At 41.4% G+C, this 14,516-nt stretch overlaps 1 protein-coding gene across 14 annotated transcripts in view; it reads left to right on the top strand.

The window, feature by feature from the left end:
- LOC128703197 (uncharacterized) overlaps nt 1–14,516 on the top strand; it is a 96,841-nt gene that overhangs the window by 50,102 nt on the left and 32,223 nt on the right. For 9 of the 14 annotated variants that reach the window (XR_011394422.1, XR_011394421.1, XR_011394423.1 and 6 more), the window contains one exon: nt 2,916–3,168. The exons of the other annotated variants lie outside the window; for them this stretch is intronic. Coding sequence is in view for 4 of the 9 variants with exons in the window: in XM_053797787.2 (XP_053653762.1) it covers nt 3,009–3,168 (160 nt within the window). In the remaining 5 variants the exon portion in view is untranslated. The remainder of the gene's footprint in view (nt 1–2,915; nt 3,169–14,516) is intronic. 14 annotated transcript variants of the gene reach the window in all.

The following is a 14,516-nucleotide window of genomic DNA, read 5'->3' as shown; positions in this document are numbered from 1 at the left end:
TTATAATAAAATCACTGAAAAAAACAGACAGGAACATTAATTTGCCGGTATTAATGTATAATAGAGCAGCTCAGGTGCTCTCAGCAGCTACCCCAACTTTTTTTTTTAATAAGTAATTAGAAACGAGAATTTTCCCAACGGAGCTTAATTAAGGTAGCAAATGTAAGTTTATTCAGGTACAGGTACACATAAGTAAGTTTATTCAGGTACAGGTACACATAATTACAGTTATTATACATGTGTGTAAATTACCCAGGATAACCCAAAAAGTCAGTGACTTTTGATTGGGGTCCTTGTATTTATCAGCATTGTGTGACCCTTGTGGTTTCATCACTTAGTTTTCATAAATAAATAATTACTATTTAATAAATAAATTAACACTGTTATCCTGATCCTCAAAGGAGATGATCCAACTGAGATAAATAACTATTGTCTAATATCCAACTTCCTCTCAAGGAAGGTTCCTTGATTTTGGTGAGGGGCTCTTGATTTAGGGAATTGGATCTGTGCTCCAGTTCCCCAAATTAAGCCTGAATGCCTTCCACATCCCCTCCCCCAGGCGCTGTATAATCCTCCGGGTTTAGCGCTTCCCCTTGATTATTATAATAATAATAATAATAATAATATCCAACTTGCCATTGCTGTCTAAAATCATCGAAAAATAATTTATAAGTGACTTGACTCCTTTTCTAGTGTGTTGCTATATACTCAACCCTTGCCAGTTTGGTTTTAGGCAAAAAAAGAAAAAATTAGAAATGATGCAATTATCAAAATACTTGATCTGCTTTATGGAACTTGTGAAAATAATATCCCCGGGGCTCTTCGTAGACTTATGGAAAGCTGACGATAAAGTGGTCAACAACATCCTGTATCTTAAACTAGAATATTATGATATAAGAGGTCATACTTTCGTATACTTGGTCTTATCTTAGTAGCAGACACTAGTATGTCTCCATCAGTGGCATAAGTTTATTCAGGTACAGATATACACAAAATTCTCGCTTCACACATGGAGGGTCCGGGTTCAATTCCCAGCCAGGTGGAAACATTTTGACGTATTTCCTTACACGTGTTGTCATGTTCACCTAGCAACAAATGGGTACCTGGGTGTTAGTCGACTGGTGCGGGTCGCATCCTGGGGGACAAGATTGAGGACCCAAATGGAAATAGTTAGACAGCCCTCGATGATGCACTGACTTTCTTGGGTTATCATGGGTGGCTAACCCTCCTGGGTTAAAAATCTGAAGAAAATCTTATCTAGCAGGATGTGTATAGATTACCCAGGATAACCTGAAAAATTAAGAACAAGTAACTTATTTCCACTAGGGTCCTTGCCAACTCAGCCTGTCGATGTAAGAGTGCCTCGGGACAGGCTTCTTGGCCCTTTGTTACTCATTTACATCAGTGATCTCCCTAACACATCTCCTCTCCTTAAACCTGTTCTGCTGCTGATGACACAATTTTTATCGTCTATCAGTTTGCGTGCAGCACTGTATAGCCCTTGTGGCTTAGCGCTTCTTTTTGATTATAATAATAATAATATCAGTTTGCGTGTGGCCAGCAGTAACAGCCTGGTTGATCAGACCCTGATCCACCATGAGGCCTGGTCTCGGACTGACCTGTTGGGGTATTGACCCCCGAAACCCTCTCCAGGTATACTCCAGTCTGGCTACTCTCAGTGACACTGTTAATGATGAGCTCCTAAAAACATCTACATGGATGACTACCAACAAATTCTCCCTTAATATTGACAAAACCTGCTACACGATGTACAGTTTCTCCTTACTTAACAACGGAGTTCCGTTCCTAAGAGTAGGTTGTTAAGCAAGGAGCATACTACGTATACTGGTAGTGGGTTTGTGTTAACCATCTTTAGATATTGTTTTAATGTCACCTTTGCACCATTCATAACAGTTTTAGTATAATTTCCCCTCAAGGAAGGTTCCTTGATGTTGGTGAGGGGGCTCTTGATTTAGGAAATTGGATCTGTGCTCCAGTTCCCCGAATTAAGCCTGAATGCCTTCCACATCCCCCCCCCCAGGCGCTGTATAATCCTCTGGGTTTAGCGCTTCCCCCTTGATTATAATAATAATAATAATTTAGTATAATTTTAAATGTTTATACAGTAGTGTACTATTTTGTAATAAACAGAATATTGAAAATCAGCTCTAATATACATTACTTAGGTATGCATACTGGTCAGAGATCTGGTCATAAGTCTGAGCGGTCATTAAACGAGTACATTGTTAAGGGAGGAGAGACTACTAGTATGGTATACAATACTGACAAGATGTAGAATTAGACACATATGCAACATCTGGGTATTTTTATTTGTAGATGTTTTGTCATCCAGTAGCTTTATCAATATAAATTTTAAGGATATAATGGGAAGACTGTAGAACTAAATACAGAAGACAAGGTAATCAGTCCCTCAGCTTATATGTACTAGCATCAGATGATTCTAGTATATAAGCTCCCATCTTCATGCCTGTGCTTCAGATTCTTCAGGACTTCGGTGATCTTCACCAACTCCAAGGCTGAGGAACTGATTACCTCTTCTTTTGTATAAAGTTCTACTGTCTTCCCATTATGCCCTTGAATTTGTATTGATAAAGACACTGGATGGGAAAATGTCAAAAAAGTCAATGCGGCATACAAGTGTGGCATGTGTCACCACCTCTCCTCATACCAACTGTAAGAAACATGTGCTCACATAGGCACCACTTTCTTGATTGGCATAAATAGCTCCACACCCACTACCAAAGAGGTTGAATTTCATTCTACAAAAGTGTCTAATTTTTGTAATAATTGATAACTCCTGTATATACAGGCTTGCTTTACCTATAATATGCAGATAAAACTTTCTCACTGTTATTTAGAGTTCCTGACCTTTAACGTTTTTTTTTTTGTTAAAGGGCATCAAGTGGAAGAAGATTCCTTGGATTACAAACCCTAGAGGGTTAATAGTCGAAAATTACCCAATTAAGGCAAGCTGCGGGAATTCTGTGATGTTTGTCTTGCCTAGTTTGCCATCCCTTGCTCGTACTGCAGCTTTTGGAGGGTTTATAGTCATTGGCAGTGCATTTTACTTCAAGTCCCGCATCCAAGATGGTATTAAACACTCTGACTATTATAGAGAAAGCCTACACATTCTTCGATCTCACAGAGGTAAGAATAATGATAATACATAATAATAATATATCTTATAGGTAGTAGGTTGATAGACAGCAACCGCCCAGGGAGGTACTACTGTCCTGCCAAGTGAGTGTAAAATGGAAGCCTGTAATTGTTTTACATGATGGTAGGATTGCTGGTGTCTTTTTATTCTGTCTCGTACACATGCAAGATTTCAGGTACGTCTTGCTACTACTTCTTACACTTAGGTCACACTACACATACATGTACAAACATATATAACACACCCCTCTGGGTTTTCTTCTATTTTCTTTCTAGTTCTTGTTCTTGTTTATTTCCTCTTACCTCCTGGAGACCTGGAGTTTACCTGGAGAGAGTTCCGGGGGTCAACGCCCCCGCGGCCCGGTCTGTGACCAGGCCTCCTGGTGGATCAGAGCCTGATCAACCAGGCTGTTGCTGCTGGCTGCACGCAAACCAACGTACGAGCCACAGCCTGGCTGGTCAGGTACCGACTTTAGGTGCTTGTCCAGTGCCAGCTTGAAGACTGCCAGGGGTCTGTTGGTAATCCCCCTTATGTATGCTGGGAGGCAGTTGAACAGTCTCGGGCCCCTGAAATTTATTGTATGGTCTCTTAACGTGCTAGTGACACCCCTGCTTTTCATTGGGGGATGTTGCATCGTCTGCCAAGTCTTTTGCTTTCGTAGTGAGTGATTTTCGTGTGCAAGTTCGGTACTAGTCCCTCTAGGATTTTCCAGGTGTATATAATCATGTATCTCTCCCGCCTGCGTTCCAGGGAATACAGGTTTAGGAACCTCAAGCGCTCCCAGTAATTGAGGTGTTTTATCTCCGTTATGCGTGCCGTGAAGGTTCTCTCTACATTTTCTAGGTCATCAATTTCACCTGCCTTGAAAGGTGCTGTTAGTGTGCAGCAATATTCCAGCCTTGATTTTTTTGGTGGTTGGGGGGGAAGGTCATCGCAAGCAACCCACATATTACCATGCATGACAACTCGTGCAACCATTTGTGCACCCGTACCCAAATAAACTCCCACACCCCAATGAAAACAAGTCACCCAGTTTTATTAAGTTATCCAATCTTGTAACAATTATAAATATTTAATTTTTTTTATTTAAAATAAGGATACACTGATATTACAGATCACTTTTAAAGATGTGCAAGTCCTCATGGCTCATAACATGTGTTAAGTATATTTAGGCACAGGTACACAAAAGGGCAATTATCACACACTGTAAATTACCTAGAATAACCCAAAAAAAGTCAGACAAGATGACTTATTTCCACTGAGTTCAAGTGGTGGCACATTCTTAGGTCCTAGGTACAATACTGGCACAAGCTGAAACACTGCCCCGTTCACCTAGCAATAATTCGGTACCTAGTTGTTAGCAGACTGTTGTGGGTTGCATTCTGCAGATGATGATAATAGGACCCCAATGACAATAAGTCAGACAGTGGCTTTCTTGGGTTATCCTTTGCTGGTAATTCTTTGGGTTGTTTAAAAATTAAATTTTCTTCACTGAACTCATAGGGGGTCAAGCAGCACTTGAAAAATGAGAGGTAATAAAGTTTGATCCAAGAGCATGGTAGCTCCAATTCCTTGGATCAGGAGTCCTTCAACAGCATTGTGGCATGCAAAGAGTACGTAACCTTTATTCGGCGCATGTACACACCCTCATTTACAGGCTATCTCCCCCAACCAGCGAACCAGGTTGCTAAGAGTTGATGATGGGGCCCCGTCGTTCAACTAGTGACCAGGTTCTAGCCAATAAGAAGATGGTTTTGGCAATCGCAGGGGTTATGTGGGTACTGCTCTCCTGTCTGCCCTTGTCATTCCCATTCTAGAGCTGGTTGAAGCACGGTCTGCTATCTTGTGGCTTCTATTTCTGCCTTGCTTACCGTGTAGTGCACTATACTTATCACTGTACATAGTGTACATATTGCTGTTCTAAATTGGTGAAGGATAATATAAGTCTAAACTTTTTCTGTGTTTATTTTGCTCCCATTACACCCGGGATAACAGGCCATTTGGAATCCTGGGTTGTAATAAGCATTCTTGCTGAATGCTTACAGGTGTTAAAAATCAGCTTATCCTTAAGAGTATAGCTGACACAGTACAGTGCCACTTTTAAATACCAGTCAAAATACAATACTCTATTATGAGCAGGTCAGTATATTAAAAGTTAAAGATTTTATTTCTTTTCAAGGTTACAATGTGTATTTACAATTTTGATTTGTTAAGTACAAAGAAAGCCACTATCATGCTGGGGCATTTCAGACAGTTATACTGGGGTTGTTCATACATTACTTAAAAAAAAACTAAGTTTATTTAGCCACAGGCAGACATAATTACAATTATCATACATAGTATAAATTACCTAGGATAACCTAAAAATCAAAGTGACTTACTTTCAGTGGGGTCCTTGCTAAAATAACTGTCTCTCAATACTAAAAGTACATATATAAATATTTTCCCGCGGGTGTCATTCACTGTTAAGTTTATTTGGTGCACTTAGGAGTCTGTGGAGACAAAGAACTTTGTCCTTGGAGGCAAAGAGGGGAATGTATGAGAGTATAGTTTTACCAACGCTCTTATATGGGTGTGAAGCGTGGGTGATGAATGTTGCAGCGAGGAGAAGGCTGGAGGCAGTGGAGATGTCATGTCTGAGGGCAATGTGTGGTGTGAATATAATGCAGAGAATTCGTAGTTTGGAAGTTAGGAGGAGGTGCGGGATTACCAAAACTGTTGTCCAGAGGGCTGAGGAAGGGTTGTTGAGGTGGTTCGGACATGTAGAGAGAATGGAGCGAAACAGAATGACTTCAAGAGTGTATCAGTCTGTAGTGGAAGGAAGGCGGGGTAGGGGTCGGCCTAGGAAGGGTTGGAGGGAGGGGGTAAAGGAGGTTTTGTGTGCGAGGGGCTTGGACTTCCAGCAGGCATGCGTGAGCGTGTTTGATAGGAGTGAATGGAGACAAATGGTTTTTAATACTTGACGTGCTGTTGGAGTGTGAGCAAAGTAACATTTATGAAGGGATTCAGGGAAACCGGCAGGCCGGACTTGAGTCCTGGAGATGGGAAGTACAGTGCCTGCACTCTGAAGGAGGGGTGTTAATGTTGCAGTTTAAAAACTGTAGTGTAAAGCACCCTTCTGGCAAGACAGTGATGGAGTGAATGATGGTGAAAGTTTTTCTTTTTCGGGCCACCCTGCCTTGGTGGGAATCGGCCGGTGTGATAATAAAAAAATACAAATGTCTTACAAAGAAACAAGGTTAACTAACATTAGATAACTTAATAAAACTAAGTGACCCATTTTCACTAGGGTACAAGAGCTTACCCAGGTACAGGTACACAAATAGTCACACAAACTATCATACACAGCAATATGCAAACTACCCACGACAACCCCCCCCCAACCACCAAAAAAATCAAGTGACTTATTTCCATTAGGGTGTTAAAAGTTATTTTCGAGGTAATACATTTCTACCTTAATGATGTAGTGACAGCTATTCCGTGGTCTCCATACAGGCTTCACGTCACTACAGATGAAGAGAGTAGTATATGTGTATGAGGTGTGAGAGCAGTGCGAGGAGAGAGAGAGATGAGGAGCAGCAGCGTCCTTGTCTCCCTCCATGGGGAAGTGGAACAGAATTCTTCCTCCGTAAGCCATGCATGTTGTAAGAGGCAACTAAAATGCCGGGAGCAAGGGGCTAGTAACCCCTTCTCCTGTATATATTACTAAATGTAGTAGGTAGGTAGTAGGTTGGTAGACAGCAACCACCCAGGGAAGTACTACCGTCCTGCCAGATGACTGTGAAACAGAAACCTGTAACTGTTTTGCATGATGGTAGGATTGCTGGTTTCTTTTTCTGTCTCATAAACATGCTAGATAACAGGGATATCTTGCTACTCCTACTTACACTTTGGTCACACTTCACAGACACGCACATGCATATATATATACATACATCTAGGTTTTTCTCCTTTTTCTAAATAGCTCTTGTTCTTCTTTATTTCTTCTATTGTCCATGGGAAAGTGGAAAACAATCTTTCCTCCGTAAGCCATGCGTGTCGTATGAGGCGACTAAAATGCCGGGAGCAATGGGCTAGTAACCCCTTCTCCTGTATACATTTACTAAAAAAGAGAAGAAGAAAAACTTTATAAAACTGGGATGCTTGAATGTGCGTGGATGTAGTGCGGATGACAAGAAACAGATGATTGCTGATGTTATGAATGAAAAGAAGTTGGATGTCCTGGCCCTAAGCGAAACAAAGCTGAAGGGGGTAGGGGAGTTTCGGTGGGGGGAAATAAATGGGATTAAATCTGGAGTATCTGAGAGAGTTAGAGCAAAGGAAGGGGTAGCAGTAATGTTGAATGATCAGTTATAGAAGGAGAAAAGAGAATATGAATGTGTAAATTCAAGAATTATGTGGATTAAAGTAAAGGTTGGATGCGAGAAGTGGGTCATAATAAGCGTGTGTGCACCTGGAGAAGAGAGGAATGCAGAGGAGAGAGAGAGATTTTGGGAGATGTTAAGTGAATGTATAGGAGCCTTTGAACCAAGTGAGAGAGTAATTGTGGTAGGGGACCTGAATGCTAAAGTAGGAGAAACTTTTAGAGAGGGTGTGGTAGGTAAGTTTGGGGTGCCAGGTGTAAATGATAATGGGAGCCCTTTGATTGAACTTTGTATAGAAAGGGGTTTAGTTATAGGTAATACATATTTTAAGAAAAAGAGGATAAATAAGTATACAAGATATGATGTAGGGCGAAATGACAGTAGTTTGTTGGATTATGTATTGGTAGATAAAAGACTGTTGAGTAGACTTCAGGATGTACATGTTTATAGAGGGGCCACAGATATATCAGATCACTTTCTAGTTGTAGCTACACTGAGAGTAAAAGGTAGATGGGATACAAGGAGAATAGAAGCATCAGGGAAGAGAGAGGTGAAGGTTTATAAACTAAAAGAGGAGGCAGTTAGGGTAAGATATAAACAACTATTGGAGGATAGATGGGCTAATGAGAGCATAGGCAATGGGGTCAAAGAGGTATGGGGTAGGTTTAAAAATGTAGTGTTAGAGTGTTCAGCAGAAGTTTGTGGTTACATGAAAGTGGGTGCAGGAGGGAAGAGGAGCGATTGGTGGAATGATGATGTAAAGAGAGTATTAAGGGAGAAAAAGTTAGCATATGAGAAGTTTTTACAAAGTAGAAGTGATGCAAGGAGGGAAGAGTATATGGAGAAAAAGAGAGAGGTTAAGAGAGTGGTGAAGCAATGTAAAAAGAGAGCAAATGAAAGAGTGGGTGAGATGTTATCAACAAATTTTGTTGAAAATAAGAAAAAGTTTTGGAGTGAGATTAACAAGTTAAGAAAGCCTAGAGAACAAATGGATTTGTCAGTTAAAAATAGGAGAGGAGAGTTATTAAATGGAGAGTTAGAGGTATTGGGAAGATGGAGGGAATATTTTGAGGAATTGTTAAATGTTGATGAAGATAGGGAAGCTGTGATTTCGTGTATAGGGCAAGGAGAAATAACATCTTGTAGGGGTGAGGAAGAGCCAGTTGTGAGTGTGGGGGAAGTTCGTGAGGCAGTAGGTAAAATGAAAGGGGGTAAGGCAGCTGGGATTGATGGGATAAAGATAGAAATGTTAACCCTTTGACTGTTTTCGACATATAAATACGTCTTACGAGCCAATGTTTCTGACGTATATATACTCAATAATTCTAGCGGCTTCAAATCAAGCGGGAGAAAGCTGGTAGGCCCACATGTGAGAGAATGGGTCTGTGTGGTCAGTGTGCACCACATAAAAAAAATCCTGCAGCACACATTGCGTAATGAGAAAAAAAAACTCTGATCGTTTTTTTGGAATAAAACGCCGACTTTGAGGTGTATTTTCGTATAGTATTTATCGTTGTTTCGCGTTTTCATGGTCTTAGGTGATAAAATGGAAAACATATTACAGAAATAGAGATGATTTTCATTACTTTGACGATGAAAACGATCTTGAAACTGAGCTCAAAGTAGCGGAAATGTTCGATTTTTACCTATGTTCAGGAGTAAATAAATCACTCCACACGTCGAATACACGTCAACTGGGGAGTCTAATATTCTTTCACTAGTGCACTGATATTATTTATACCATTTTTACAATAATGCAGTAGTCTGCATAACAGTAAATTTTGTATTTTTTTGTATGAATAAAAAATCAAAATAGAAAGCAATAATAATATAAGAGGGGCCTAGAGATGTGACTGATGAACAGAGCATATGTTATTTTAGTGCCACGAATGTCTACCTTGTTTATTCTGGACCCTATTTTGAAATTGGCATCTTTTTTAGTTTGCGTGAAATTGGCCAAATTGCCAATTTCTGACCACCATATTGGGTAGTCCAAATTAGTAAATGGGAGTTTTCTTGTACTCAGCTGATAGATAAAATGGAGTTCTAAAGAAATACCTATGAGTTTGGTCAACTGGAACAATGGAATTGGCTGAAAATAGGGCTCAAAGTCGGCGAAATCGCCGATACGCATGTGTCGCCGAGACCGTTAACTTCGCGGGAGCATAATTCCATGAGTTTTCGACCAAATTTCGAACTTTTGGTGTCATTACCATCGGGAAAAGATTCTCTATCATTTCATAAGAAAAAATAATTTTTTTTTTTCAAAAATTGAGCGACATAGAATGACAGTTTCAGAGAGGGACCTGAAACAGTCAAAGGGTTAAAAGCAGGTGGGGATATAGTTTTGGAGTGGTTGGTGCAATTATTTAATAAATGTATGGAAGAGGGTAAGGTACCTAGGGATTGGCAGAGAGCATGCATAGTTCCTTTGTATAAAGGCAAAGGGGATAAAAGAGAGTGCAAAAATTATAGGGGGATAAGTCTGTTAAGTATACCTGGTAAAGTGTGTGGTAGTTATTATTGAAAGAATTAAGAGTAAGACGGAGAATAGGATAGCAGATGAACAAGGAGGCTTTAGGAAAGGTAGGGGGTGTGTGGACCAGGTGTTTACAGTGAAACATATAAGTGAACAGTATTTAGATAAGGCTAAAGAGGTCTTTGTGGCATTTATGGATTTGGAAAAGGCGTATGACAGGGTGGATAGGGGGGCTGTGAAAATTTGTGTGGACTGCCTCCAAGTGAGTCGCCTACCCTGGCAAACTCTGTTGACACCGAGCTCTGAGATGGGTACCTCAGCCTCACAAGTTGCTTATAGGACAGATTTTCACAAATGATTGATGTTGCAAGAAACTCGCCTGCATGCACGTATAAAGGACTAACTTACTTGGTGTTGCAGTATATATCCTGATCTCCACTTCCCTAAGCTTAGCCTTAGCCCCTTTGGACTTCCCCTCAGAAACCACGTGCAACCGGGAGCCTTAATTCTTGCAATATTCAATCGTAATTAGTGTCCTGCCTGCACCTCAGAAATTCCTATATCCAAGAGGGTATTTATCCCCTAGTATAACTATGCAGACACGGACACTAGCTTCCAGACTGCTCTGAGACACTGGTACTTACTGGGCATGCTCTGCCTGTTGCACACCGGGCCCACAGATAAAACTCAACTCACAATCTCCCCAGACACTGGCCAGAAATCTACGAGAAATAGTGGAGGTCTTGTCTTACTGTATGGGCCTGACGGAGGAGGTCATCTACGGTACATCGAGGTGCCTCTACCAGATTTCCCTAGGTCTCAAATGTGAAGACACTTGGGGGCGCCGTCTGCTGATCACGGCACGTCTTGTCCAGTTGGTTTCTGTCTTAAGAAGATCGAGCTGGTCCCTCTTCCAGACCCTCGTCTCTTCGTTCAAACTAGGGCTGCCAGTTCTCCCTAGCTAACTTATCCTAGTGTTTGCCTACATTATTGGCCTGTTACTACCTATGTTAAGGTCTTAGGTCTACATTATTATTATCTACAGTTGCCTTAGTAAACCTAATATTAATATACTAACAGTAAAACTACCTACTCCTTCCCTGAAGAGTAAATCTATAAATTAAATACATGCCTACCAACAATCCATTGCCAACAAGAGAGAATGCTTTCATGTTTGGGTGGGGTATAAGGGCCATCCAGCTCAGCCGTCCCGTACGGCCATGCTGGATCTGTCCTGTGGAACTTTAGGGACCAAATAAATTTCCACAGGGGCAATGTGGCAGATGTTGCAGGTGTATGGTGTAGGAGGTAGGTTACTGAAAGCAGTGAAGAGTTTTTACGAGGATAGTGAGGCTCAAGTTACTGTATGTAGGAAAGAGGGAAATTATTTCCCAGTAAAAGTAGGCCTTAGACAAGGATGTGTGATGTCACCATGGTTGTTTAATATATTTATAGATGGGGTTGTAAGAGAAGTAAATGCAAGGGTCTTGGCAAGAGGCATGGAGTTAAAAGATAAAGTATCACACATAAAGTGGGAGTTGTCACAGTTGCTCTTTGCTGATGACACTGTGCTCTTGGGAGATTCTGAAGAGAAGTTGCAGAGATTGGTGGATGAATTTGGTAGGGTGTGCAAAAGAAGAAAATTGAAAGTGAATACAGGAAAGAGTAAGGTTATGAGGATAACAAAAAGATTAGGTGATGAAAGATTGGATATCAGATTGGAGGGAGAGAGTATGGAGGAGGTGAATGTATTCAGATATTTGGGAGTGGACGTGTCAGCGGATGGGTCTATGAAATATGAGGTGAATCATAGAATTGATGAGGGGAAAAGGGCGAGTGGTGCACTTAGGAGTCTGTGGAGACAAAGAACTTTGTCCTTGGAGGCAAAGAGGGGAATGTATGAGAGTATAGTTTTACCAACGCTCTTATATGGGTGTGAAGCATGGGTGATGAATGTTGCAGCGAGGAGAAGGCTGGAGGCAGTGGAGATGTCATGTCTGAGGGCAATGTGTGGTGTGAATATAATGCAGAGAATTCGTAGTTTGAAAGTTAGGAGGAGGTGCGGGATTACCAAAACTGTTGTCCAGAGGGCTGAGGAAGGGTTGTTGAGGTGGTTCGGACATGTAGAGAGAATGGAGCGAAACAGAGTGACTTCAAGAGTGTATCAGTCTGTAGTGGAAGGAAGGCGGGGTAGGGGTCGGCCTAGGAAAGGTTGGAGGGAGGGGGTAAAGGAGGTTTTGTGTGCAAGGGGCTTGGACTTCCAGCAGGCATGCGTGAGCGTGTTTGATAGGAGTGAATGGAGACAAATAGTTTTTAATACTTGATGTGCTGTTGGAGTGTGAGCAAAGTAACATTTATGAAGGGGTTCAGGGAAACCGGCAGGCCGGACTTGAGTCCTGGAGATGGGAAGTACAGTGCCTGCACTCTGAAGGAGGGGTGTTAATGTTGCAGTTTAAAAACTGTAGTGTAAAGCACCCTTCTGGCAAGACAGTGATGGAGTGAATGATGGTGAAAGTTTTTCTTTTTCGGGCCACCCTGCCTTGGTGGGAATCGGCCGGTGTGATAATAAAAAAAAAAAAAAATAAAAAAAAATAATAAAAATAATAAAATAATAAAAGGAGAAACTTTCGTTTTTCCTGTTGGGCCACCCCGCCTTGGTGGGATACGGCCAGTGTGTTGAAAGAAAGAATAATAATATATCTATTTCTACAAGTACATGTACAAGGTATATTGGCCTAGTTGACACCAATGACATACTACTATATAGAAAGCTCCTTGTTATGCAGAGCATTTCAGGAAATTAGATCAAATTTGTGCCTAGGATGCAACCCATACCAGCCGACTAACACCCAGGTACCCATTTTACTGATGGGTGAACAGGGACAGCAGGTGTCTTTGGAAACACATCCTAATGTTTTCCAGCTGTACCCAGGAATCGATCCCTGGACCACAATGTGTGAGCTGAGTGCTCTAGCAATCAAGCTACTTAGAAGAATGTGTGGTTCTGTATATCATACAGTGGAACCTCTGGTTGCAAACACTTCCAAACACGAACAAATTGGTTCACGACCAAAAAAATTAGCCAAATTTTTGCATCTGGTCACGAACACGCAATCGAGTGCCGAACAAACACAAGTGCGCCAATTTTCACATTCTGCGCCTTTTTTTTCGCATGCACCAATTTTCTCCACTTCCTGTAATTATGACCACGATAAATTCGAATTAGCAATGTTTTATCTGCAGGTAGTGCCGAAACAGCTTCTCGCAGCGCCAGTGCTTGGCTAGGGCTTGCCTTATATAATTTTTGGTAAATATTTTTTTCTCAGTTGTTTGTTGGGCTATCTTATTAAAACTTAGGCAATGTATGATGGAAAGATGCTTCTTAATGTACACCAGAAATGAAAGAAATTGGACAATAAATAACGGAGTTCACTGCTCAGCCACTAGACACTCCTTAAAATCCTTAGGCCTCATGCAAAGTTAGTTTTCTCTGTTGTTCAAGGTTTTCTCAGTGTTATTCAAGGTTTTGACATTTAGTTTACTATTACACTGTGCATTCTGTGGCATAACTAACTATTTTTGTGCTTAAAAATCCTAAAAAAAAAAAAAGACTATTTTCATACAGTTCGTAGGGGTCTGGAACGGATTGATTGTGTTTTCATACATTCCAATGGGAAAATTAGGTTCATTTCACAACCAAATCAGGTTACGACCAGAGTTTTGGTGAGAATTATGGTCGTGACCAAAGGTTCTGCTGTATGTGACACTGAGTTAAAAACAAATCTTCACTTAGTACATTAGTTATGTTCTTGAAAACTTCTGTGCAAACTAAAAATCATGCACTTAAGTCTTTAATACAAAGAAGACATGGGTAGGTTCCATATCTTCAATATAATTCAATCCCAGTAACATGGGTGCCTTAATGCTGGTGAAGGGTTCTTGATTCAAGGAGCTGGTTATACTCTTCCCTCCTGGAGTTTACCTGGAGAGAGTTCCGGAGGTCAGTGCCCCCGCGGCCCGGTCTGTGACCAGGCAGCCTGGTGGATCAGAGCCTGATCAACCAGGCTGTTACTGCTGGCTGCACGCAAACCAACGTACAAGCCACAGCCCGGCTGGTCAGGTACCGACTTTAGGTGCTTGTCCAGTGCCAGCTTGAAGACTGCCAGGGGTCTGTTGGTAATCCCCCTTATGTATGCTGGGAGGTAGTTGAACAGTCTCGGGCCCCTGACACTTATTGTATGGTCTCTTAACGTGCTAGTGACACCCCTGCTTTTCATTGGGGGGATGTTACATCGTCTGCCAAGTCTTTTGCTTTCGTAGTGAGTGATTTTCGTGTGCAAGTTCGGTACTAGTCCCTCTAGGATTTTCCAGGTGTATATAATCATGTATCTCTCGTGCCTGCGTTCCAGGGAATACAGGTTCAGGAACCTCAAGCGCTCCCAGTAATTGAGGTGTTTTATCTCCGTTATGCTCGCCGTGAAGGTTCTCTGTACAT

This window comes from Cherax quadricarinatus, chromosome 85 (genome assembly GCF_038502225.1).
Source record: "Cherax quadricarinatus isolate ZL_2023a chromosome 85, ASM3850222v1, whole genome shotgun sequence".
Classification (NCBI taxonomy): domain Eukaryota; kingdom Metazoa; phylum Arthropoda; class Malacostraca; order Decapoda; family Parastacidae; genus Cherax; species Cherax quadricarinatus.
The sequence above is the reverse complement of the archived record's forward strand: the minus strand, read 5'-3'. Positions and strand labels throughout refer to the sequence as shown.